Raw genomic sequence first — 27,841 nt, forward strand, 5'->3', positions numbered from 1 at the left:
AATAATAATAGTAATAATAATAGTAATAATAATAATAATAATAATAATAATAATAGTAGTAGTAGTAGTAGTAGTAGTAGTAGTAGTAGTAATAATTAGGTTATGTTTTTTCTTTCTTTTAGCTGTTTTCGAGAAGGAATAGATACACCAATAGAACTATATTTAGCAGATGAGAGGATCGTAAAACCTATAGAAAAAAGCATAATAAGTGTTGTAAGAGGGAATCTAATTACCAAAAATTTAAATTTATAATAAGTGCAAATTATTCAGTACCAATAACAGATAAAAATATAGATAAGTCAGTAGTACTATATTGGAAAATATTAGGAATAGAGTTAACTCCAGGAAGTAAAATATTTACAGCAAGATGTAAAAATTTATATGTATTAACAACAAAGCATAAAATAACTGGAAAAAATAAAATAAATAAAATACAAATAGAAAGCCCTTTTGAGAAATTTGTAAAATCATAGATAATAATGATTATAGCTACCAAAATATAGATATAGAAGAAGATTTAGAAATAGTAAATAAAAGAATAGGAACATCAAGAAGAATATCTTATGAAAAACCAGAACTATAAAAAAGAATAGCATATGAGATAACTCCAAAACCTAACCTAACTCAATATTATATAATAGGAACAATAGATGAAAAAGAATATTTAATACTAATAAACACAGGATAGGAAGATAATTATATAATGAAATACTTAGTAAAAACTAAGGAAATTAAAACAAATAATGATAGATGTCCAGATTTGCCAAGAAACCTAATAATTATTAAAAATACGACTGAAAAAGAAATTATAATAGGAGTCAGAAAGATAAAAATTGAATTTGAAGTAAAAGAAGAAACTTAAAAAGCAGCTATAATATTAGGAATAAAATGGTTGGAACAAGTAAACCATACAATATAGAACACACCCAATTAACCATAACATAAAATTGTTAATAAAAAAAGCTTTAATATGAAAATATATGCTCATGAAGATAATAGTAGAAGGATATTATAATAGATATTATACGTCAATGATTGATACAGGAGCAGAAGCCAATTTATGTAGATATAACTGTTTACCAAAAATTAAATGAGATAAGTTAAAAACACCAATAGTTGTTAAATGATTTAATAATGAAGGAAGTCTAATTACATATAAAGCTAGGAATGTAAAAATACAAATATGGGATAAAATATTAATAATAGAAGAAATTTATAATTACGAACTAACATCAAAAGATATGCTTTTAGGAATGCCATTCTTAGATAAACTATATCCACACATAATAACTAAAATACACTGGTGGTTTACAACACCATGTAAACAAAAGGTAAGAGCAAAAAGAGTTATTAATAAAATAAGAAAGAAAACAGATTGGATAAAAGGAAGTGAAAAAATTAAACAAAAATTAAAAAATATAAAAACTACTGAAGACACAATAGAGTTAATCATATTCTCAATAAGGAAGAAATGATCATATTTTCAATAGATAAGGTAGAAATAATTAAGAATAAATTAAGGCAACTGTATAGTGAAAATCCACTAAAAGGATGGGAAAAACATAAAACTATTGTAAAAATTGAGCTAATAAATAAGGATAGTATAATAACCCAAAAACCACTAACATTTAATTTTGACGAACTAAAAGAATTTGAAATGCATATAAATAAACTATTAGAAAAACAATATATACGAAAAAGTAATAGCAAACACACTAGCCCAACATTTATAGTAAATAAACATAGTGAACAAAAAAGAGGAAAAAGTAGAATGGTTATTGACTATAGGAATCTAAATGCAAAAACTATAACATATAGTTACCCAATACCAAACAAAATACTAAAAATAAGATAAATACAAGAATATAATTATTGTAGCAAATTTGATTGTAAATCAGGATTTTACCATTTAAAACTAGAAGAAGAATCTAAAAAGCTAACTGCATTTACAGTGCCACAAGGATTTTATGAATGGAATGTGTTACCATTTGGATATAAAAATGCACCAGGTAGGTATCAACATTTTATGGATAATTATTTTAAACAACTACCTAACTGTATAGTGTATATAGACGATATATTACTATATTCGAAAACTAAAGATGAACACCTAAAGTTATTAGAACAATTTACAAATATAATAGAAAATTAACGAATAAGCCTAAGTGAGAAAAAAGACAGAAATAATGAAAAACCAGATAGAATTCTTAGGAATACCAATAGATAAAAACAGAGCAAAAATGCAACAGCATATAGTACGAAAAATAATAAATTCAAAAGAAGAATTAGATACAAAAAAGAAATTACAATCATTTTTAGGATTAGTAAACCATGTAAGAGAATATATACCAAAACTAGCAGAGAATTTAAAACCATTACAAAATAAATTAAAAAAGGACGTAGAATATAATTATAGTGAAGAAGATAAAAAACAAGTACAAAAAATAAAGATACTTTGTAAAAAAACTACCTAAATTACAATTTCCAGATGAAAATAAAATTTTTACATATATAGTAGAAGCAGATGCAAGTGAGTATAGCTATGGAGGAGTACTCAAATACAAGTATGAAAACAAAAAAAATAGAACATCATTGTAGATATTATTCAAGAACATTTAATGAAACAGAAGTAAAATGGGAAATAAATAAAAAAGAATTATGTTCATTAAATAAATATTTATTAGCATTTGAAACATATATTGTATATTAAAAATTTATTGTACGAGCAGATAATACACAGGTACGTGGCTAACTAAGAAAATACAAAATTCAGTTACAACAAAAGAAATATGGAGATTAGTATTAAATATATTGGACTTTACATTTACAGTTGAAATAATTAATACTAAAAAGAATGTTATTGCAGATTACATATCAAGACAAAGTTATACAGACTGATATAACAGAAAATGATACACTAGAAGAAATACTCAAAACCCTAACTACGCTTTCAATGAAAGTGGACAGTATGGGCAATGAGGTAGAAAAGCTAAATACTAATGAAGGTAAACTGAAGTCTAAAGCTACAAGTCAGCCGCATGACTATAAAAATGCAGAGTTATGTCGATCGGAAGACATAAAAAATCCAGAGCTAAAAGAAGACGTTGGGACATTCCATAAAACCCATAACCTTTATCAATCTACATCTGCAGGTACAAGCAAAGGAGTTAGCAAACAAGGATTGAATCTAAAGAAGATATTTGATAAACCATTTATACCAAAAATACAAAAAGACCCTTTATTCATACCCCCACAAACTACCACATATCTAGAAAGTCTTAACCAAGACAAAAAGGCCTATACCATATAACCAGGTTATGTATAGAAAATATCCACAAGATACAAACTTACTTAAATCTTAAATCCAGAGCTATAAATATCCAAGAACCAAACACAGACTATATAACCCAAAAACTACAAGGATACAACAAGTTAATTACAATACGAAAAACCAATCCAAACCTAGTTAGAACTTGTTTTAGTTACAGATTACTAAATACCGTATATACCCAAGACAGAAACGAATTAACAGCCATACCATAAATATACAGAGCATTCACTACTTACAAAAAAATAACCAAAGGAAAGCTATTTTTTATAAAGTTTTATACTGCCCTAGAAGAGATATTATATGACAAAATTAAACCAGTTATACAAGTTGTAAAGATCGGATTAACCAGAGATATGATTATACCAGAAGATATTTGACAACAACCAGAAATACCTAAGGTAGAAATACCAGATTTCTATGTAAATAAATGAGTTATTGGTATATCTACGATTATTCAAGAGCTAGCAAATAATTATATCAATGGAAACCCTATATGGAGTTACTATTCATGAAACCAGCTAATGATCTAATCAAATTCGAGGGAGTTATGACAGTCAGATATGGAAGAAGTCCAAAGATGAATTATGACATTACTCAATCTAGAAAAATAACCAACCACAAGAGCAATTAAGAAGGAATTTATTTCAGAAGAGTTATTGACAAGATATTGTAAATTAATAGGACACAAATACCCAGATCACCTACACCCAAAATGCAATAGAGAAAATAATGTGATTCCGGAAGTCCAACTAGAGTGAAAGAAGATAAGAATAGAAGAAAAGCCAGCTGGTAGAGAGACAACAGAAGATAGAAAACAACATAAAGAAGGACGAACCAATGAAAAAATAAAAGCAGAAGAAAGGATAAAAAGCTATGTAATTAGCCTTTTTGACTTTTTAGAACCTATTATATAGCCTTTTTGACTTTTAAGACGTAAATTATTGAATAACTATTATTAGTTTTTGTCTTTTAGGAATAGCTTTAGGATTTTCATTACTTTTTGACTTTTGAGACATGTAAATTATTATAGCTTTTATTACTTTTTCAAAAGTAGGACAGATGTAGGATAGGAATATTTAATGCTTTTTTTTCTTAGAGATTATAAATAGAAGAGCCATTGGCAATCTAAGGCAAAACTTTCTACACGAAAAGCAAGCCTCCTTGTACACAACAAAAATTCTCTTAAATATTCAATAAAGATATTCAGTTTTATAATCAGCTATGGAAAATCAAAGCTCAGAATCATCAAATCTACAAAAACAGGTATTTTCATTTATAATTATGAATAGCTAAATTCATAAATTTCTGACAATCATGATATAATAAAATAAGTTCATATTAGTTACTATATATTAGAGTTATTCAAAAGATAATATGTTACGAAGTTTATTAGCAAAGAGGAAAAGGAGAAAAATTTTCAGAACTATGCCATCTTAAAGGTGAAAACAATAAGGCAAAGAAGCCGTGATAGGGTAGTAACCAGAGTTGAGGCCCTGTTTAGGGAAGAAGTATCCAAACGTGCCATGCTAATAGCGACAGAGGAACATAATTATCTAAGGATAATCTAGTACATAGTGATCTAAGATGATCATATTTCTTTATGTATATGATTGAAAAGAATATTTTGAAATAAGCATCATATGAAATACAATGACTAACTACTTATCTGATGAGATGATAGATAGATTTAAGACACTTGTTTTGTATATACTTAAGGATATAGAAATAGTAGATATAAGAAAACTCATATGGGAAAAGATATTTGATTTTGAAGATGAGTTACTAAATACTGAATAGATAGAACAAGAGTTAGAAAATATAGATTTTGATGGTAGATATTATTATTCAGATTGGTATTACTCAGACTAAAATGATAAATTACGAATACTTAGAATATTAGAGGAGAGATATGGAGCAAATAAGATTAATAGAAATACTTATGGAAAAGAATCTACTCTACTACATAAAAACTAGAAATATGGAACATATAGTATACCTTAAAAATAATATAGAAGAATTAATAAGGTTAAAACAAATAACTAAAGAATGCTATGACATAACATTTCAACAAATATGATGGAAACAGTATACAATTACCCCTCCCCCCTCCCCCCCCCCCAAAAAATAAATAAATTATAATGCATAAAATCAGTAACAAAAATTTAATCATAGATGTAAATTTGCAAGTAAAACAATGAAAAATAGATCAACAATATCTAAATGCCGACAAAATTATTTTATAATATCCTAGAGAAAACTAGATATGAATTTTTTTTACATTCATTCTTTACAAAAATAATTTGTTAAATCTCCTATTTATATTTCGAGTCTCAATTGTAGTTATCGATTTCTCAAATATTTATTTTGCATTTTTGACTTATTTACGTACATCACATTTGTGGAAACTTAAATTCAAATTAAAATAATACTATAATTATCCTATTAGATAGATTGTGAATATAAATTATTAAAATTTAATTATATATAGAGTAATGTTATATTTATAATTATCTTCTAATCGTATATAGTGGTAATTCAACTATGATAGGTAAAAAGAGGCAAAACATGCTTAGCAATAAAAGTAGGTTATCATTAATTTTAAATTCAAAAAATAATTAGGATATTAATTGGATAATTAAAAAATTTAAATTTTAAAAATAAAATAAAAAGGAGAGAAAATTTTGTGTATTAGTTGCTAGAAAGTAGGATTAGGTGCTATTATTATGCAAGAATAATAGAAGCCAAACATGATTATTATTATTATTATTATTATTATTATTATTATTATTATTTTATTTTATTACTATTATTAACCGTCCCCCTGCATCCACCCCACCCTCTCCCAATCCAACCTATCCACCCCACCCACCCTTCCCAATCCAACCTCACACCTCAATAAATCTATTTAAAAGAAAAACAATTATGTAATTGTAAAAATAATTTATGTTTCATATATTTTTATTATATCATTCATAATGCTGGTGATTTTACATCTTAGTCCTTTAATGATTATTGTATGTCAACTGGAATAAAAGTTGAACATTCGGTTGCTCCTATTCACACTCAAAAGGGTCTAGTAGAATCATTGATCAAACATCTTCAATTGATTTCTAGACCGATGTTAATGAAGACAAAACTTACTGTTTCAACATGGGGGCATGCTATTTAAATTTTCCCTATTACATTTTGGCTTTTATCAAGAACTAAGCATTTTCTATCTTAGAAATTTTGGGTGTGTGGTATATGTGCCAATTACTCCACCACAATGCACAAAGATGGGAACCCAAAGAAGGTTGAGGATATATATTGGGTATGAATCTCCTTTCATTAAAAAAATATTTAGAACCTACGACAGGAGATTTATTTACGACAAGATTTGTTGATTGTCATTTTGATAAATTAGTATACCCAACATTAGGGAGAGAACATAAGAAGCTAAAGCATGAGATAGATTGAAATGCATTATCACTATCTCATTTAGATCTTCGAACAAACAATGTAAGCAAGAGGTTCAAAATATGATTCACTTGTAAAATATTGCAAATCAGCTGCTAGATGCATTTACTAACCTTCCAAGGGTTACTAAATATTATATTCCAACTGTGAATGCTTCAGTACAAGTTGATGTCCCGATAAAACAAACGGTCAATGAAAATGAGTCTGTCATGTTTGAAACGTGGTAGACCAATTGATTCCAAGGATAAAAATCCTCAAAAAAGAAAAGAAATAAATGATCAAAATGAAGCAATTGCTCAAAAAGAGTTTGAAGATCTAAAAAATAATAAGACCATTGAGGAGGTTAAAATACTTAAAATTAATAAGAATAAAAAAATCTCAATAAGTTATGTCTCGACAAAAAATAGGTGCAATCAAAACAATATTGTGGTTGACAATATTTTTGCTTACAATGTTGCTACTGAAATAATGCAAGAAGATGGGGATTTGGAACCAAAATTTATCAATGAATGTAGACAGAGAAATGATTGGCCAAAATGGAAGGATGCAATTCTAGCGGAATTGACTTCACTTAAAAAACGTGAAGTTTTTGGACCAATAGTCCGAACGCCTGAAGGTGTCAAACAAGTGGAATACAAATAAGTTTTTGTACAAAAATAAAATGAAAAAGGTGAAGTCGTAAGATATAAAGCACGACTTGTGGCACAAGGTTTTTCACAAAGGCTTGACATTGACTATGTGGACACATATTCTCTTGTGGTGGATGGAATTACCTTCAAATATATGATAAATCTGGCAGTTCATGAAAAGCTTGATATGTGCCTAATGGATATTGTCACGACTTATTTGTACGGCTCATCGAACAACGATATTTTTATAAAAATCCCAGAAACCTTCAAAGTACCTAAAGCATATAAAGTTTGCAAGAAACTTGCTCAATAAAGTTTCAAAAATTCTTATATGGATTGAAACAATCAGGACGGATGTGGTACAATCGTCTTAGCGAATATTTACTAAAAGAAGGGTACAAATGATCCTAATTACCCTTGTGTTTTTATAAGAAGGTCTAAATCTGAATTTGCTATAATAGTTGTGTATGTTGATGACTTGAATATCATTGGCACTCCTAAGGAACTTTCAAATGTTTTTGAGTGTTTAACAAAAGAATTTGAAATGAAAGATCTAGGAAAGAAATTTTTTTATCTCGGCCAACATATTAAGCATTTGATAATGGAATTTTTGTCCATCAATCAACATACACTGAAAAGATTTTAAAGTGATTTTACATGGATAAATCATATCCATTGAGTACCCCAATGGTTGTGAGGTTGGTTGATATAAACAAAGATCCATTCTAACCTCAAGAAAATAATGAAGCACTTCTTGGCGATGAAACTCCATATCTTAATGCAATCGGGGCACTAATGTATCTTGCCAATAATACTCGACCGGATATTTGTTTTATGGTAAGTTTATTGGCATGATTCAGTTCTTTCCAAACTAAAAAACATTGGAAAAGTGTGAAGCATATATTCAAATATCTTTGGGGAATCATTGACTTGGTATTATTTTATTCTAATGAATCCGAGTAAAAAATGATTGGTTATGCAGATGTAGGATACTTATCTGATCCATATAAGACTCAGTATCAAATAGGTTATTTAGTTACATATGGTAGCACAACTATATCATGGTGTTTAATGAAGCAAACATTAGATGCAATATTTCAAACCATGCAGGAATCATTGCCATTCATGAAGCGATCCTGAAGTGTGTTTGATTAAGATTAATGACTCAACATATTCAGAAAATATGTGGATTTTCTTTGGATAAGGATATTCCAACTACATTATATGAAGATAATGCTTCATGTATAGCTCAGTTGAAGGGAGGTTACATTAAATTAGAAAGAACAAAAAATATTTCACCAAAATTTATTTTCACTTATGATCTTGAGAAAAAAAGTGAAATAGATGTTCAACAGATTCATTTGGCCAATAATTTGGCAGATCTATTCACTAAAGCATTATCAACCTCAACATTTGAGAAGCTGGTTTTCAAGATTGGGATACGCCGTCTCTGAGAAATGAAGTGATGTTTGGATCAGGGGGAGTAAAGTTCGCACTGCACTCTTTTGTTCTTGGCCTAGTTTTTGTCCCAATGTTTTTTTCTAGCAAGGTTTTTAATGAGGAAACAAATAATGAGTATAAGAATATATGTTTACTCTTTTTTCTTCACTAGATTTTTTTCCCACAGTGTTTTTCCTTTGTAAGGTTTAACGAGGCACAATGTATCAATGGACATCCAAGGGAGAGAATTGTAAATGATTGTTATAATGTGGATGTCCATAACTCCTTGGTGTAATTCCTCCATAATTTCTTAGTGTAATTTCTCCATAACTTCTATGTGTAATTCCTCCATTAAGTTAGTAACTCCCACACCTCCACTACCTCCCCATTGATTAGCCACTCCCCATATTCTTCCCCGCCTTCTCATGAGTTACTATCATGTTTATGAAACCTCTTGAAGTTCGTCTTTGTAATACTATAAATAGAGGTCTTGAGGAGGATGTTTTATACACTTGAAAGAAAGAAGAAACACATCTTATATTGCTCTCTTGTTATTTTGTTCTCTATTGTTCCTCTTGTTTTGTTCTTTACATTACTAGTCTTGTTCTTAATATTGTAATATGTTATCAACATGACTCTACTCTTTTTCAAGTTTTCAATCCGTCAGGTATAATCAGCTTACTTGTCTTGAACATTGCAGTTTGTTATTTTCTTTTACCAAACTTTTTATTTTATCATTAGAGGTTACACATGAAAAATTAAAGTATTATAATAGCATTGGCCACCTTTATATGCATGCTAGAAAATATGTTACATGCTTGATGTACTAAGTTTTTGCCACTTTTATTTTTTTCTCACTATCATAGTTTGTATATCTCTAGAACTTAATTTTTCTTATCCTGTACAACATGAAATTTAATTTTAAAATTGTTAGACAGTAACATTCTTGATGTGTTTTATTTAATTCCATATTTTTTGTTTTGTTTATAGTTGTTATTTGAGTTGATTTTTTTCTAGTGTATTTTAAAAGACTTTGTTTTTTTGTGAAAAAAAAGTAACACACTGTTTTACTAAAAAAATGTATTAACTCTTAAAAAAAAGGTCTACTATTTTGAGATTATGTTATTGTATTGTTGTCTAACTTCATTATTTTTATGATAGTCTTCATCATGTCAAATTTGTCGAAGCTTGATTTTGTGGAACTTGACATCTCTGAAAAAAATTATTTGTCATGGGTTCTTGACGTTGAGAGTCACCTAACTGCTAAGGGTCTTAGTGATACTATTACCCCAGATAATACATCGTCGAGTCAGGACAAGGATAAGGACAAGGCTATGATTGTCCTTTATCATTATCTGGATGAAGGACTGAAGGTTCAATACCTTTCAGTGAAAGATCCACTTGAATTGTGGACTGATTTGAAGGAAAGGTATGACCACCTAAAGGCCACAGTACTGTCTAGATCTTATTATGAGTAGATGCACTTACAATTTTAAGACTTTAAAACTATTGTTGAATATAATTCTATTGTATTCAGGATTGTTTCTCAATTGAAATTATGTGGGGAAATTATAAATGCTGAGGACATGATGGAAAAAACACTTACTAATTTTCATGCTTCAAATGTGATATTGCAGTGACAATCGTGAAAAGGATTTACAGAAGTTTCTGAATTGATCTCATGCCTTCTGGTGGATGAGCAACACAATGCCCTTTTGATGAAAAATTATGAAGCTCTTCCAACTGAAGCTGCTTCACTACAGGAAGTAAATGGGGTACAAGCACGTGACCAATTGAAAGACGGCAGGATCAGGGTCATAATAATATACACGAACGTGCCCATGGCAGGGGACAATATAATAATCATCTTGGTGGTGTTAACCAGAAAACAGAGAACCAAATAAGTCCTAAAAATAATCCTTCAAGAGGTAATTGTCATTGTTGTGGCATGAAAGGCCACTAGAAGAATGAATGTTGGGCGCCTAAGAATTTTGCTAGGCTTTATCAAGAATCTTTTCTAAGAAAGAAAAATGAAGGTGGGACCTCTTCTAATGCCCGAATGGAGTCACACTTGACTTTCAAAAATGATGATGAGGTTGGACCTTCACAAAAATATGATGACAATGTTGAGGCAAACTTAGTCTTGAAAGATGATGATTTTAATGGCCTTGATGATATAACTCATTTGGAAGTTGAAGACTTCTTTGGAGATCAAAACTAAATCTTGATCAAGTTATTGGGGAAATAAATAATGTTGTTTTATCATGTTGTTTCTTTTTATCATGTTTTTCCATCATGTTGTTTTTACATTTCAAGAAAAAATATAAGTATTTAATTTTATTGTAAGATTGTGAGATTTCACATTTCTTATCATGTATTTTTATTTTGTGAATATAATATAATTTTTCCAAACTTCAATTAGATCCAAGATGAGTAATGGAGACATATGTCTTCTTGATAATGCTACAACTCACACTATATTAAGAGAAAAAAATATTTCTCTATTTTAATTATGAAAATGGCCTATGCTAATATAATATCTGGTAGTACAAAGTTAATTGAGGGCTCTAGAAGAGCGACCTTATTACGACCTGGGGGAGCAATATTGGCCATTGATAATGCGTTATATTGTCGTGAGTCTCAAAGAAACTTGTTATGTTTCAAGGTTATTCGCCAAAATGGCTATCATATTGAGACTGCAAATGAAGGAAAGATTGAATATTTTTATATTACTACAATAAAAGATGGGAAAAAATTTATGCATGAAAAACTACCTGCATTTTCTTCCAGATTGTATCATACAAGTATTTGTATGGTTGAATCACATGCCATATAAATAAAATATTTACAAATCGTACTGATTTTATCATTTGGCAAGACCGTTTGGGCTATTCCGATTTTCATATGATGCACAAAATTATTGAGAATTCACAAGGGCATACTTTGAAGAATCAAAATATTCTTCAACCAAAGGAATTCTCTTGTGCAACTTGTTCTCAAGGAAAATTGATTATTAAACCATCAGTAGCTAAGGTTAGGATCGAATCCCTTATATTTTTGGAATATATACAGGGTGATATATGTGGACCAATTTACCTTCTATGTGGAACTTTCAAATATTATATGGTCTTGGTAGATGTATCTACAAGACGGTCACATGTGCGCTTATTATCAACTAGCAATATGGATTTTACGAGATTGTTGGCTCAAATAATAAGGTTAAGAGCATAATTTCCAGATTATGGGATAAAGACTATTCATCTTGATAATGCTAGTGAGTTTACATCTTAGTTCTTTAATGATTATTGTATGTCAACTGGAATAAAAGTTGAATATCTGGTTTCTCATGTTCACACTCAAAATGGTCTAGCAGAATCATTGATCAAACATCTTCAATTGATAGCTAGACTGATGTTAATGAGGACAATTCCTGTTTTAACATGGGGGCATGCTATTTTTCATGCAAAAGAACTTGTGCGCATAAGGCCAACCAATTATCCTAAATTCTCCTTATTACATTTGGCTTTTGTCAAGAACCAAACATTTCCCATCTTAGAAATTTTGGGTATGCGGTATATGTGCCAATTGCTCCACCACAATGCACAAAGATGAGAATCCAAAGAAGGTTGAGGATATATGTTGGGTATGAATCTTCTTCCATTATAAAATATTTAGAACCTGCGATATGAGACTTATTTATGAAAAGATTTGCTGATTATCACTTTGATGAATTAGTATACCCAACATTAGATAGAGAACATAAGTAGTTGAAATATGAGATAGATTTGAATGCATTATCACTGTCTCATTTAGATCCTCAAACAAATCAATGTGAACAAGAGGTTCAAAAGATGATTTACTTTCAAAATGGTGCAAATCAGCTACCAGATACATTTACTAACCTTCCAAGGGTTACTAAATCTTATATTCTAGCTGTGAATACTTTAGTTCGAGTTGATGTCCCGATAGGACAAATGGTCAATGCAAATGAGTCTAAGCCATGTTTGGAACGTGGTAGACCAATTGGTTTCAAGGATAAAAATCCTCGAAAAAGAAAAGAAATAAATGATCAGAATGATCACGATATGATGTCAATTGCTCAAAAAGAGCTTCAAGATCTAAAAAATAATAAGACCCCTGAGGAGGTTAAAATACTTGAAATTAATCAGAATAAAGAAATCTGAATAATTTATGTATCGATGAGAAACAGGTGGAATCAAAATAATATTGTGGCTAAAAATATTTTTGCTTACAATGTTGCTATTGAAATATTCAGTACATTCCATTGTACTGATGCATTTGCGCTATAGTGCTTTCTTTTTATGTTACATCATAGGTTCAGAGATACGAGTTCATGATCAACAGTAGATTCCAGTCTTAATAGTCAGAATAGAAGTGAGTCCTCATCCTTTGAGGATATGATTATTTCTCCACTATTTAATTGATTAATTATTAGTTGGAGTTAGTTGGGGACATGTCCCATTAACTCCTTATTTAGATTATTCAGACAATAAAGGCTTTCAGACTAGATGTAGACTATTATATTTCAGACTTCAGTATTTACAGTTTTATTTTGGGTATTGTATTACCCCACAGATGTTATCTCATCCATTTTATGTTTAGTATTGAACCTTATGGCCTTTTAGTGTATGTTTCTGCATTATTCAGTATTTTACATAGTATACAAGTACAGATATCCGTCTGAAAGCCGCATCTAGTAGAGTCTTGTACATGGGTTCATTGCACACCATATTTATGTGCAAGAGGATATGAGATGTTTTGGAATTGCTTCCCTTCTTTCATTATTCATGTCATGCCAGTGAGTATAATCACAAGTCAATCTCTCAGTCTAATCCGCTTCTTCTCTTTATTTCAGAATATGCCTCTTAAAAGAAGAAATCAGTCAGCCCCTCATCCTGAAGAACCTTTGGGAAATTATGTTTTATATTGTGGAGTTTAGGACTGCCTTTACCACTCTTGCTCAATCAGTAGCTACCCATAATAAGAGACCAGCTATCGTTCCATCCAACCCAGTGGCCAACTTAGTTGCAGCTAGGATTTGGTACTTCACTCGAATGAATCCTCCTCTCTTCCATGAGTCTAAAGTAGATGAAGACCTTTAGGAATTCATTGATCAAGTTTAGAAAGTGACTGACATCATGGGGATGACTACTGTTGAGAGTGCTGAGTTAGCCGCATACCAGTTGCAGGATGTGGCTCATACTTGGTTCGAACAGTGGTAGTTAGAAAGGTCAGATAATAAAGGTCTTATAGAGTGGAAGGAGTTTTTCACTGCATTCTTACACAGATTCTTTTCCCAAGATCTTAGAGAGGCTAAGGTGCTAGAATTCACCAACCTCAGTAGGAAAATATGACAGTGAAAGATTATTCTCTAAAGTTTACTTAATTAGCCAGATATGCCCCTCATGTGGTTGCAGACGACAGGTCCAAGATGAGTAAGTTCGCTTCAGGGGTAAATGATAGCATGGTTAATGAGTGCAGATCCTCCATGCTAAATAGTGACATGAATTTAGCTAGACTTATGACCCATGCTCAGCAAATAAAGGAGTAGAAGATTAAGTAGAGGGAAAAGCAAAATAAGAAAGCTAGGACAGATAGCTTCAATTTTAGTTTGCCTAAATCAGAAGGAGGAAACCGTTCTCAGCTTCATCCTAAGTCATCATTTCCAGATCCTTCTTTATCCAGTTCTCCAGCTCTTAAGTGCAGAAATAGAGTGCCAGGCTCTAAGTCTCAGGGCAGTGTAAGCAATGCCCGAACTAATCCCCTTTGTCAGACTTGTGGTAAGAACCACAAGGGTACTTGCAGAGCTGGCAGCAATGTATGTTTCAATTGTGGCAAGCCAGGCCATAGAGTCAGAGACTGCCCTCAGTCAGGTTATCAGAGTTATCTTCGCTCCTCAGTTCAGTCCGATCACCTGAATTAGTAGGGTGCCACCACCAATGCTACTAGTGGGCAACGCCTAAATGGACTATATGCTCTTCAGACTCGATAAGATTAGGAAAATTCTTCTGATGTAGTTACTGGTACGTTACAAATATTTCATGTGCATGTTTACGCTTTGCTAGATCCATGAGCTTCTTTGTCTTTTGTTACTCCCTATATAGCAGTTGATTTTGGAATAAGTCCTGAAATTCTAGCAGAGCCCTTCTCAGTCTCTACCCCAGTGGGAAAAACTATCATAGCCCAACGGATATACATGAACTGCCCGATTATGATATTTTAGAAAGTCACTTCAGCAGACTTAGTCAAATTAGAGATGACTGATTTTGATATCATTTTTGGCATGGATTGGCTTTATTTCTACTATGCCACAGTCGACTGCAAAAATAGAATAGTCTAGTTTCAGTTTCCAAATAAACTCGTCCTTGAGTGGAAGGGTAGTGTATCCGCTTTCAGGGGTCAACTTGTTTCCTACCTTCGGGCAAGGAAAATGATATCTAAAGGATGTGTATATCATTTTGTTCAAGTTAAGGAAACTAGTTCCAAAACTCCCATCCTTGAATCAGTCCCAGTAGTGAATGAATATTCAGATGTCTTTCCCGAAGATCTTCCAGGAATTCCTCCTGAAAGGGAAATAGACTTTGACATTGATCTTCTTCCAGATACTCAGCCTATCTCTATTTTGCCATACAGAATGGCACCAGTAAAACTCAAAGAATTGAAAGAACAATTGAAGGATCTCTTAGATAAGGAATTCATCAGACCTAGCATTTCCCCATGGGGCGCACCACTCTTATTCTTGTGCAAGAAAGACAGTTCTCTTAGAATGTGCATTAATTATTGTCAACTCAATAAGGTCACGATTAAGAACAAGTATCCTTTTCCCAGAATCGATGACTTGTTTGATCAACTTTAGGGTGCCAGTTATTTCTCTAAGATAGACCTCAGATCCGGCTATCATCAGCTCAGAGTTAGAGAATGTGACATTTCAAAAACAACTTTCTGTACTCGGTATGGTCATTTTGAATTCTTAGTTATGTCTTTTGGTCTTACCAATACCCCAGTAGGTTTTATGGACTTGATGAATCATGTGTTCAAGTAGTACTTGGACATTTTCATCATAGTCTTCATAGATGATATTCTGGTCTATTCCCGTAGTGAGCGTGATCATGTAGACTATCTCAGAATAGTATTTCAGACTCTCAGAGATCATTAGCTATTCACCAAATTTAGTAAGTGCGAATTTTAGTTAGGGTCAGTATTATTCCTTGTCCATATCATTTCCAATGATAGAATTAGAGTGGATCCTCAAAAGACTGAAGCAGTAAGAAACTAGCCTCGCTCTGTCTCTCCATCAGATATCAGGAGTTTCTTGGGTTTGGATGGCTATTATAGACGGTTTGTTGAGGTATTTTCTTCTATTGCATCCCCTATTTCCAGATTGACTCAGAAGAAAGATATGTTTTAGTGGTCAAATCCTTACGAGAAGAGTTTTTAGGAGTTAAAGACTCGACTTACCTCAGCTCCAATATTAGCTCATCCAGATGGTCTAGATGGTTTCATAGTGTATTGTGATACATCCAGAGTAGTTTTGGGTTATTTCCTAATGCATCATGGTAAGGTTATATCCTACGCCTCCAGACAGCTTAAACCCTATGAGATGAATTATCCTACTCATGATCTTGAGTTATCAGCTGTAGTCTTTTCCTTGAAGATTTGAAGGCATTATCACTGCAGAGTTTATGTAGATATCTTAACAGATCACAAGAGTCTTCAGTATGTTTTTTCTCGAAAAGATCTCAATCTTCACTAGAAAAGATGGTTAGAGCTCTTGTACGACTATGACATGAGTGTCCTCTATCATCTGGGCACGGCCAACATAGTGGCCAATGCTCTCAGTAGGCTATCCGTGGGTAGTGTTTCTCATGTGAAGGATAGTAAGAAGAAGTTATCTCAAGAAGTCCATTAACTTGCCAGACTAGGCGTTCGCTTAGTTAATGCTTCAGAGGGTGCTGTATGTGTTTAGAGTAGTTCAGAATCATCTCTAGTTTCTGAGGTAAAATAAAATCAAGATAGAGATCCTATCCTTGTCAATTTGAAAGAGTCAATTTAGGATTAGAAAGTAGAAGTTTTCTCCCAAGGGGGATATGGTGTTTTGTGTTGTGAGGGTCGTCTCTGTGTTTCAGGTGTAGACGACTTAAGGTAGCGAATTCTTGAAAAAGTGCATGGTGTGCGCTACTCTATTCATCCAGGGGCCACAATGATGTACCGCAACTTAAGGGAAATTTATTGGTAGAGTGGGATAAAGAGAGACATTACAGAGTTTGTGGCTAAGTGCTCTAGATGTCAGAAAGTTAAGATAGAGCATCAGAAGCCTAGTGGGTCCATGCAGGAGTTTAGTATTCCTACTTGGAAGTGGGAAGTTGTGAACATAGACTTCATGACGGGTTTGCCTCAAACTCGTCATCAGCATGATTCAGTTTGGGTCATTATAGATAGAATAACCAAATTAGCTTATTTCTTTCCAGTTCATACGTCTTATTCAGCCGAGGATTACACCAAAATCTATATCAAGGAGTTAGTTAGATTGCACGGTGTTCCGTTGTCCATTATCTCAGACAGAGGTACCCAGTTCACCTCTCATTTCTAGAAAGTGTTTGAAAAGGGTCTCAGTACCTAAGTTCATCTCAGTACAACCTTCCATCCTCAGAAAGATGGTCAAGTAGAAAGGACCATTCAGACTTTAGAGGATATTCTAAGGGCGTGTGCAGTTGATTTCAAGGAAAGTTGGGATGATCACTTTTCTTTGATTGAGTTTGCATACAACAACAACTATCATTTTAGTATTCAGATAGATCCATTTGAAGCTCTCTATTGTAAGAGATGTAGATCTCCATTTGGTTGGTTCGAAGTTAGTAAGGCCTCAGTCATAGGTCCTAACTTAGTATTCGATGCCTTAGAAAAAGTCTAGTTAATTAGAGAAAGACTTCAGGCTGCTTAGAACCGACATAAGTCTTATGTAGATGTTCATAGAAAAGATCTTGAGTTTGAGGTTGGTGATCATGTCTATCAAAAGATATCTCCCATGAAGGGAGTGAAGAGATTTGGCAAGAAGGGAAAGCTCAGTCCCCGATATGTTAGTTCCTTCAAGATTCACAGTCGTTTTGGTGAGGTAGCTTATGAGCTCAAATTGCCTTCATATCTAGCCTCAGTTCATCCAGTCTTCTATGTCTCTTTATTCAAGAAGTGTATAGGTGACCCACCAGTCGTAATCCCTATTCAGAGCATTGATGTTCAGAACAGTCTTTCTTATGAAGAGATTCTAGTCGAAATCTTAGACTATCAGACTCGTAGATTGAGGAATAAAAATGTCCCTCTGGTAAAAGTTCTTTAGTGAAATCAGTCCATCGAGGGAGATACTTGGGAATCAGAAGCAAAAATGCATACCAAGTATCCTCACCTTTTCTCCGTCAACTCAAATCAAGCTCAAGGTAACAGTTCTCCTTAAGCTTACTCAGTTTCATGATCAGTGTTCATCACACACTTGGTATTCAGTTTTATGTTCATGTTTGCAGTATAAACTTGGTATCAAGTACCATTGTATATTCAGTCATGCATTCATGTATTAGCTCAGTTATATGATTATGCATCAGAAATGCATTCTCATTGTGAGAAACTTAGTTCCTCGGAACATTCAGTCATGTATTCATGAATAAGTTACACATGCATCAGATATGCATGTTTAGTATGGTATATTCAACTTCTCAGTCATGAGATCATGTTCCAGTTATTCATGTTTAACTCATGTTCAGCTTATTGTTTCCCCTCTCAGTCAGTCTTAGTTGAGGATGAATGTTCTCAAGGGGGAGATATTGTAATACCCCAAAGATTTCTAGCAAATTTCATCCCAAGAATGCCTAGTATTATTTTCTAAAAGTGAATGATAATTATTCCATAAGGAATTTTCTAGATTTTTACTTTTTGTCATGTGGAAAATTCAATAAGCTTTCCATCGATATATGATTCTCTTAAATGCGATAATCGGGTAAGATTCCCATCGTAAAACAGTGCCATATTAGTCAGTGGCACACCGCGCCATAAGAGAAAATAACATTTGGCAATTTTCAGTAGGTGTCCGCGATTATGGTGCGTCGCGCCAGCACTCAAATTCAAAATTGTCTTTTTTCCAGTGTCTCAACGCTATTTTCCCCGTGTCGTGCCAAAGTTCCAGGTCACGAATAAAGGGGAAACGCGATGGCTCCGCGTCGATCCATCCCTCAATTTCTCAATTGTTAATTTCCAGTGACACAGCGCGATAATGCCACATCGCGCCAGGGTCCTAGTTTGGGAAAATTTTACTGAAATTAAATGACGCGTCCAGGGTTAAAAGGGTCAATTTCCTACCCCTATTTAAACCCAATAACACGTGATTTAGCTATTCTTCACCCAAAATATACTATTTTCTATAAAGTTTCTCTCAAGAACAAGCTAGGGTTTTTATTGGGGATTCAAATTCAAGAAGGTTTCACCATCAATCTTCACGAAATGAAAATCTAAGGTATGCATAGTGTTCATTCACGGACTCCTTTTGTCCATGAAGCCCAAGAATCCCTTTTCTAAATTCAAGTTATGGATTTTCCTATGAATTTCATGATTGGGCTGCTTTTGTTCATGTTGATAATGAGTAATTGAATTATAATCCATGAATGAATATTAAATTCCATATGGGTTGATTTGTATCGGTATAGATTCATGAAACCCTAGGACTAAATCCTTGAATGATTAAAGTTGAATTGAATCACGATAGTTAATTGTTGTATGATGTTGTTTACACATTCTATGCCTACTATGTGTTTGGTTGAATGCTTAAATGAAGGGAAAGTGTCTAATTAGCATCATATCATGAATATCCCATGTACATACAAGCTTATGACTATCACATGTTTGATGAAATGCTTCAGTAAAGGTATTATGATGATTATTATGTATTCAAGTAAGTCATGCTTTGTCAGTTTCATTCCATAAAGTCTTGGGGGTACTTGTACCCAAAACATTAGCTGTGTACCTAGAGCCGTGTTATATTTTCACGATACTCTCAGTCAAGCTATGAATCCTTAGACTTCAGATAGTCTTATGACTCAGGGAAAATCTCCATGATCTCATGACTCAGTAAGTTATCAGATATCAGTAGTATTCCGTCAGTCAATAGAACTTAGTAACTCAGCTCATGTTCAGTTCAGTAAATCATGTTCAGTGTCCATTCAGGTGGGAGTAGGAATTAGCATCGAGTGAACCCAAGGATGGGGACACACACTATTAGATGAGGGTGTGATCCTTAGAATTCATCCTTGTGTTCCAGAACTATGTAGCCAACATAGGTTGAGACATCAACACTGTCCAATTAGGTGGATAAGAACTGTCAGATAAGGGCCCCACCATTTTCTTTTAGGGACACTATCAGATAAGGGTTGTCCACAGTTTATCCTTACAATGGCACGGTATTGACACCCTTCTAATTGGGGTTACAGATTGGACCCCAACTCAGCCATAATGGCGTATCAGGGGCATGTTGGTTAAATACTACCTCCCACAGTTTCAGTACCAGTCTCAGTAAAAAAACTTAGATAGTTCTTTGAATTCAAGACTGACACATATAGTTGACTCAGATACTGTAAGGAACTCAGATAGTTCCATCAGATTCAGGACTGTCAGATACAGTCACCCATGTTATCAGTTACATTCAGATACAACTATTTATGCTATAAGTTATATTAGTTATTAGCATGTCTTGTTATCAGTATTCAGATTCAGTAATCACGATATCACAGTGTCAGTTACTGTTACATATTTATGTATGCATTCTTGCATTCATGTTAGACAGTCAGCTAGCATTATTCATGCATGATAACCCTTGCATTAGCCTACCTCACATGTATAATCAGTACATTCCATTGTACTGATGCATTTGTGCTATGGTGCTTTCTTTTTATGTTACACTATAGGTTCAGAGACACGAGTTTCAAATCAGTAGTAGATTCTAGTCTCAGCGGTCAGAATAGAAGTGAGTCCTCATCCTTCGAGGATATGATTATTTCTCTACTATTTCATTGATTCGTTATTAGTTGGAGTTAGTTGGGGAGATGTTCCATCAACTCCTTATTTAGATTATTCAGATAGTAGAGGCTTTCAAACTAGATGCAGACTATTATGTTTCAGACTTTAGTGTTTATAGTTTTGTTTTGATTATTGGATTACCCCACAGGTGTAATCTTATCCATTTTATGTTCAATATTGAACCTTATGGCCTTTCAGTGCATGTTTTTGCATTATTCAGTATTTTATACAGTATACAGGTGCAAATATCAGTCATGGGTTAGCTTGTGGTCCTTCGGGGTTATGAGCATCGTGTAGCATTCCGGTTCAGCAAATTGGGGTGTTACACTTAAATATGTGATGCTTTCGACACTTGAATTATCTTTTGAATGAGGGTCTGATGATAATTCCTAACATATTTCATAGCTGATTAAAATCTCTCCCTTATGTTAGGAAAAATAAAATACACCTTCCATCTTCTTTGAGGAATCCATATTTGTGCATCATGGTATATTCATTAATCGTATACCACACATCAAAAATATTAGATGGAAAATGCGCGGTTCTGGGCTTAGAACCAACTTTGAGGGGAGTTAATCATAATTTATTGGTTTGATGCATACAAGTACTTTTGTAAATAATATTTCAAAGCAACACATGAAGTTTTGTTCTCATTAGCAATGATTCAATTATTTATTGAAGGAATTCAATGTCAAACCGACATTATCAAGATGAATTGAATTAATTATACAATCTAAAAATTATGTTTTTAACTCAATTTTACTAAGCAACAACTTTATGAATGTCAAACTGTAGGTTGACAATAAATATACAAATGATCATCTTATATCGATGCATCTTAATAGATCACATGTGATACAATAAAGCCAACAAATGACACAAAATAGTTCACTAAGTCTCAAAACAGCCCACAAACATGCAACAAGAACAAGACACAAAAACAGAATCAAGAAAACACAATGCACAAATGGATTGCAATATATTAAATGGATAGATAGATAGACAAATAAAGGTATAAATCCTAAGTACCCTAAGATATATCAAATCAAAGGACCCTCAACACCTACACACGATAATCATCTAAATCCTACATAGACACAAGAGGGACGTTATCTCCTCTGTCACCAACATCTCAAGCCAAAATGCAACACAAATAATTCCACACTTGGAAGCCCTAGTTACGGGTGGGATGTGGCTTTTCCAAGCCCTAATCTAAAGTGATACACTCTAAAAAAAGAGAGACTTTCAATGTTTTTAAATATTCATCATCAATAATCGAAGGAAGAGAAATGACCTAAGTTTCCTACTTATAGTTATTACAAATTGAAAGTAAAATGACCTATAAACCCTTAATGAATGGGTGCCCCTTAATGAATGGATGCCTATGGAGTGTCATAGAGGGACTTAAAATAACCAAGACACCATTATTGAAGGGGTGGTGTTGGAGTATTATGTCACTTGTCAATGGTTTCCTCTTCAAGGCTCCAAGCCGTGGGGGTGGTGGACACTTCAATAGAACTTGTAGCCCTCGGCATCAAGACAAGCTCCCAAGCAACTTTCCGCACTCAACATTTCTCCATCAAGTTCCCAAAATGGTCCCTATATGCATGCTCTTGTATCCTCGCGGCGACCAAACCTTGAGTCTTTATGTGTTGGCCTCCAAGGACATCATCATAAGCTATGAGTGCCATTAGACTCGTATCATCCTCCCCATCTTGAAAAGGTTTCGACCTCAAATCCAAACTTTAAAAGAACAAAAAGAAGACAAACAGTCACCAAATCCTTATGATATGAGGGTTAGAGTTAGCACAATAAACAACATCAACATGCCAAGGCGGTACATACTTGAAATACAACCAAGGGTCCTTCACATTACACATTTGAAAAATATGGACAAATACATAAAATAACTGGTTATGGAATCCATCAAGAAATAATGAGCCTAACCCGAGACTACTCCTTCAATTCCCTAATATGGCACCGGGATCAAATGGGTGAAGTAGCCATGTACCTAGGTTTTGGACAAACTCTCATTTAAGAGGGTGGCCCGCAGATAGCTTTAAACCACCACGGGCAGCCTAGGGGTTACAAAAAAAACCATTTTCATAAGTACAGTCACAACTCCGGTTTCCTAAACATCCAAGAAAATCAAAGTCATCCTCACCCGAGTGATCATTTTGCTTGCCCTCACTAGTTGTTGGAAGATTGCATACCAACTTAGTCTCACCTTGGTTTTCACAAGGGTCAAATAGTGTGTGATTACTCTCGTTACTTGGTAATAGAACGTTATTCAAGTTATAAGTGCTAGCAATAGATGGACACAAATAATTCTCACGAGCTAAAGGATCAACTAGTGCTTGCGTACTTACAACAAGAGTTTGGTCCTCATGCGACCTAAAAACACCAAGAATATCACAAAAGGAAGGTCCAAGCACCTCTACTCAAGGAAAGACCACCACTACGCTCATTAGGCTCCTATTAGCCATATCACAACATTCTAAGTTCATAGGAGAGTAGAGGGTAGAGTTCTTACCTTATAGCTCACATGAGCTACAACCTTCATCTTAACGTATGTTCGGGCAGCCCACTTTCTCCCTTCGACCCACCATACGATCCAACCTTTCATTTATCATTTTCACTTGATGGGAAATGACTTCAATTTTAGCCAAAATGGCACTTCTAATATCATTGCCGAAGGTTTGAGAGGTTGAAGCCGCGGATTCTATTGCACTTGTACCTAAAAACAAAAAAAACTTACAAAATAATAAACAATTAGTTCATAAAATCCTCACCACACACACACTTTGATCGTCTCACACTTGGTTACACAAGTGTTGCAAGTCAGCTTGTAGTTCGTATGAGTCGAGGGGTGAGTCTACTCCTTGTTCAAAATGGATTCTTTGCTTGAAGACTCAAGAAAGTAATGTCCAAACTTGAACCAAGAAATATTACGATTCACAAGCAACAAAAGCAGAAAAATAACGCTAACATGAAGAAATGTGTTCTAAAACTAATTTACAATCTAGTAGAAGAGTACTATCTTGCCAATTAGTATTGGAATCAACAAAATTGAAACTAATTGAATCAAGGAAAAGAAACTAGGAATTCCAAAATTTTTAGCCTTGGTCATTTTTGGAAGGTGGTAATGTGGCATCCACGTGGTAGCCTTGGATTGGCATTGGGAATTGTTGAATATTTGAAAATTTTGTCTTCGTTGGGTTGATCAATTTCCAATTTGGAAGAGTGGAGTTTTGGCCAAAGTAGGGGAAAACAAGTCATTGGAGTTTTTTTTTTAAATTGAAAAAGCTTTGACCTTCTTTCACTCTTTTGGAAAGACAACCTTTTTGGAAGTCTTGTCTCTTTACGTTTTTTGGTCAATCTTGAAAAGTGCTCTTACTCCTTTATGGTAACAAGGCTTTTTGAAAGGCTTATTATCCCTTCCCTTCTTTGTATTGTCATGAAAATATTTTCAAGAAAAATAATGACCACTCTCTTTCACTTGACTTTCTTGATCAAATAACCTTCTTGAAAATTCTCTTCAACAAGATATGAAGATAACTAAGAACACCAAGAACACCTCCTTTGAAATTTTTGAGTTCTTGGTGCACATTGGACCCCCAAACATTAACAACATCACGTTTTAAGCTCAAATCCTCAACAATCAAGCATCAACAACACCACAACAACAATAATATCAGACGACCTAACTCACTAATCCACAATAATAACAATCTGCCCAAAATCCAAACACAACTAAAAAATGGCTCAAACTTCGGATCTAGACTCAATTAGTGTTAGTGAGGAAGGGAATAACACTAGAAACAACAAAACACAAGAAAACTAGGCTTCAAATTTTGTCCTAAACACATAAACGTGGACAAATTACTATTTTTTTTGAGTTTTTCAGCTTTTCGACACTTTTTTTTATTTCCAAGTTACCAAGCCCAAGATTGATCTCGTCGAAAAGAAATCAATGATGGCTCTGATATCAAATGATAAAAGACATCAAACAAATGACACAAAACAATCCACTAAGTCTCAAAACAATCCACAAACACACAACAAGAACAAGACACAAAAATAGAATTAAGGAGACAACACAATACTCAAACAAATTGCAATATATTAAACGGATAGATAGATAGACAAATGAAGGTATAAATCTTAAGAACCCTAAGATATATCAAATCAAAGAACCCAACACCTACACACGACAATCACCTAACTCCTATGTAGACACAAGAGGGACGTTACCTCCTTTAGCACCAACGTCTCGAGCCAAAATGGAAAGAAAGTGATTCCATACTTGGAAGCCCTAGTTACGGGTGGGATGTGGCTATTCCAAGCCCTACTCTAAAGTGATACACTCTTAAGAGACAGAGAGACTTTTAATTTTTTCAAATATTCATAATCAATAATCTAAGGAAGAGAAATGACCTAAGTTACCTACTTATCGTTATTATAAATTGGAAGTAAAATGACCTATACACCATTAATGAACGGGCACCTGTGGAGTGTCATGGAGGAACTTAAAATGTCTAAGACACCCTTATTGAAGGGTCGGTCTTGGAGTGTTAAGTCACTAGTCACTAGTTTTCTTTTCAAGGCTTCAAGACGTTGGGATGGTGGACACTTCAACAATACTTGTAGCTCTCGGCATCAAGACAAGCTCCTAAGAAACCTTCCACACTCGACATTTCTCCATAAAGTGCCCAAAATAGTCCTTATATGCATGCTTTTTTATTCTCGAGGCGATCAAATCTTGAATCTTTATGTGTTGGCCTCCAAGGACATCATCACAAGTTATGAGGGTCGTTTGACTCATATCAACATGACTGGTGAACAGGATCATATTCACCTTTTATACTTTTTAAATTTTGAGGGAGTAAATCCCAACATTAGTCGGTCCAACCAACTTGTCATGAGAACAAGCAACATAAGCAATTCTTGAAGAATCTTCTATTTCTTCAACATATGTCTAATACTTAATATGCACATTTCGAAATGTAGCAATCATTCATGGCAATTTAGGAACTTTTATACTAGTAAACTCCAAGTTTACCATGACATGTGCCTTTTTAATTTAGTAAATTTTAGATTACTATTGCATGAACAAATTTTTGAATTTACTACTTTAGAAGTAGATTTCAAAATAGCTCTTCTCAGTTGTTCTTCCTCTTTCGAAGGTGAGTTGGGATACCATCAAAATCAAGTGCATCTTTGAATTAATAAGTTTCTCATTCCCCAGGAATGGAATATAATCGTGCCTTAAGCCTATCAAATTATGATAGCTTTGAGCCTCTTTCAAGATCGAGGCATGCAAGCATGTGAAAATATTATTACTTTTTCCCTTTTCCACGTTTATGTGCATTCATTCAACCACTTGTCTTCTTTTAGACATGTTATGTACTGCTACCATATTCACTTCAAGAATGAAGCATATTCAATAGGACATGTTTCATGACTTTTCATGAAATACACATTATTTTATCTTAGCCATCATTATATTAACAATAGGATACATTGAGATTCAAACTCAATGTCTTATCTATGTAAAGGTATCTTAGTCTATCATTTTGCCTTAGCTATCATTATATCAACAATATGGTGTATTGAAATTCAAACTCAATGTCTTATCCATGTAAAGGCATCTTAGGATATAAATCAATATGACCTGAACCAAATATGTTATCATCAAAGTGCATTGGGACTTTAACCATTGTGTTATCCTTTAAGTGATGGAAATAAATTCACTGTCTTACCTCAATCAATGACATAATCAACATGACCTTAAAGAAAATTCACTTTTGGTGGAGATCAAATATTGTTACAATATAAACCACACCCCCATAGATATATATATATATATATATACATATATATTTCTCCAATATAAGAAGTCATGGTGTGGTAGGTGAAGAACACACCACACCTTCGGCATCCCTATAAGCAGTCATTTGGCGTGCTTGCTCCGTTATTTTACTATATTATTCCTAATGAATTATTATATGTCTATCGAAAACAGCCTTGCTACTTCTCCGGAGGTAGTGGTATGGACTACGTACATCTTACCCTCCTCAGACCCCACTATGTGGGAATACACTGGGTTTGTTGTTGTTGTTGTTGTCATTTACGTATTAAAAATATTAATTATATTTAACAAATAAAATAAAAGAGACATTTATTACATATCTGCTTCAGCTACTTCAAGTATAATTTTACTATATCATCCCTAATTAATTATTATAAGTTACCTATGTATTAAAAAATTAATAATATTCAATATTAAATTAACTTGACATCTTATTTGAAGTCCACTTAATTTTTTTAACAGATATTTTTATAATTATTTTGCTATATCACTTCTAAATAGTTATTATAAGTCATTTAAGACATGTTTGTACTATATCATCCCTAATTAATTATTATGGTTATCTAAGCATTGTTCTACTTAAATTAGAATAGATTTTTTTAATAAATCAAATAATTAAATAAATAAATTATTTAAAAAATATAATTGACTATTAATGCCACAAAAATTTGAACAAGCAGAGTAACATATATTATTTAAAAAAAACATAAAAAGTATTATAAATTACAATAGTTAATAATTTAAAATATCTAAGAAAAAAAATTAATATGTTATATATTCAAGAAAAATACATAATAAGTTACAACATTTAATAATTTAAAATATCTAAAAAAATAATTAATCTATTATATATACCAAAAAATACGTAAAAAAATATTAGTCACAATAATTAACAACTTAAAAAATTTAAAGGATATAAAATATTTGGTTGACTCTCGAAATTATATCAATGCCACTTAAACTAGAATATAAAAAAGTTATTAGATCTCAATAATTAAAACATAAATTATTTTTAAAATATAATTGAATATAAATGCC

The 27,841-nt window shown here is 33.0% G+C and overlaps 1 protein-coding gene across 1 annotated transcript; it reads left to right on the plus strand.

The window, feature by feature from the left end:
* The first annotated feature begins 10,025 nt into the window (after window positions 1-10,025).
* Window positions 10,026-10,496, plus strand: LOC107857669. Its single transcript, XM_016702524.2, has 2 exons — window positions 10,026-10,285; window positions 10,394-10,496. The coding sequence occupies exons 1-2, from the start codon at window positions 10,026-10,028 to the stop codon at window positions 10,494-10,496; spliced, it is 363 nt and encodes a 120-aa protein (XP_016558010.1).
* The last annotated feature ends 17,345 nt before the right edge of the window (window positions 10,497-27,841 follow it).

The sequence above is a fragment of the Capsicum annuum genome, chromosome 2 (genome assembly GCF_002878395.1).
Source record: "Capsicum annuum cultivar UCD-10X-F1 chromosome 2, UCD10Xv1.1, whole genome shotgun sequence".
Lineage (NCBI taxonomy): Eukaryota > Viridiplantae > Streptophyta > Magnoliopsida > Solanales > Solanaceae > Capsicum > Capsicum annuum.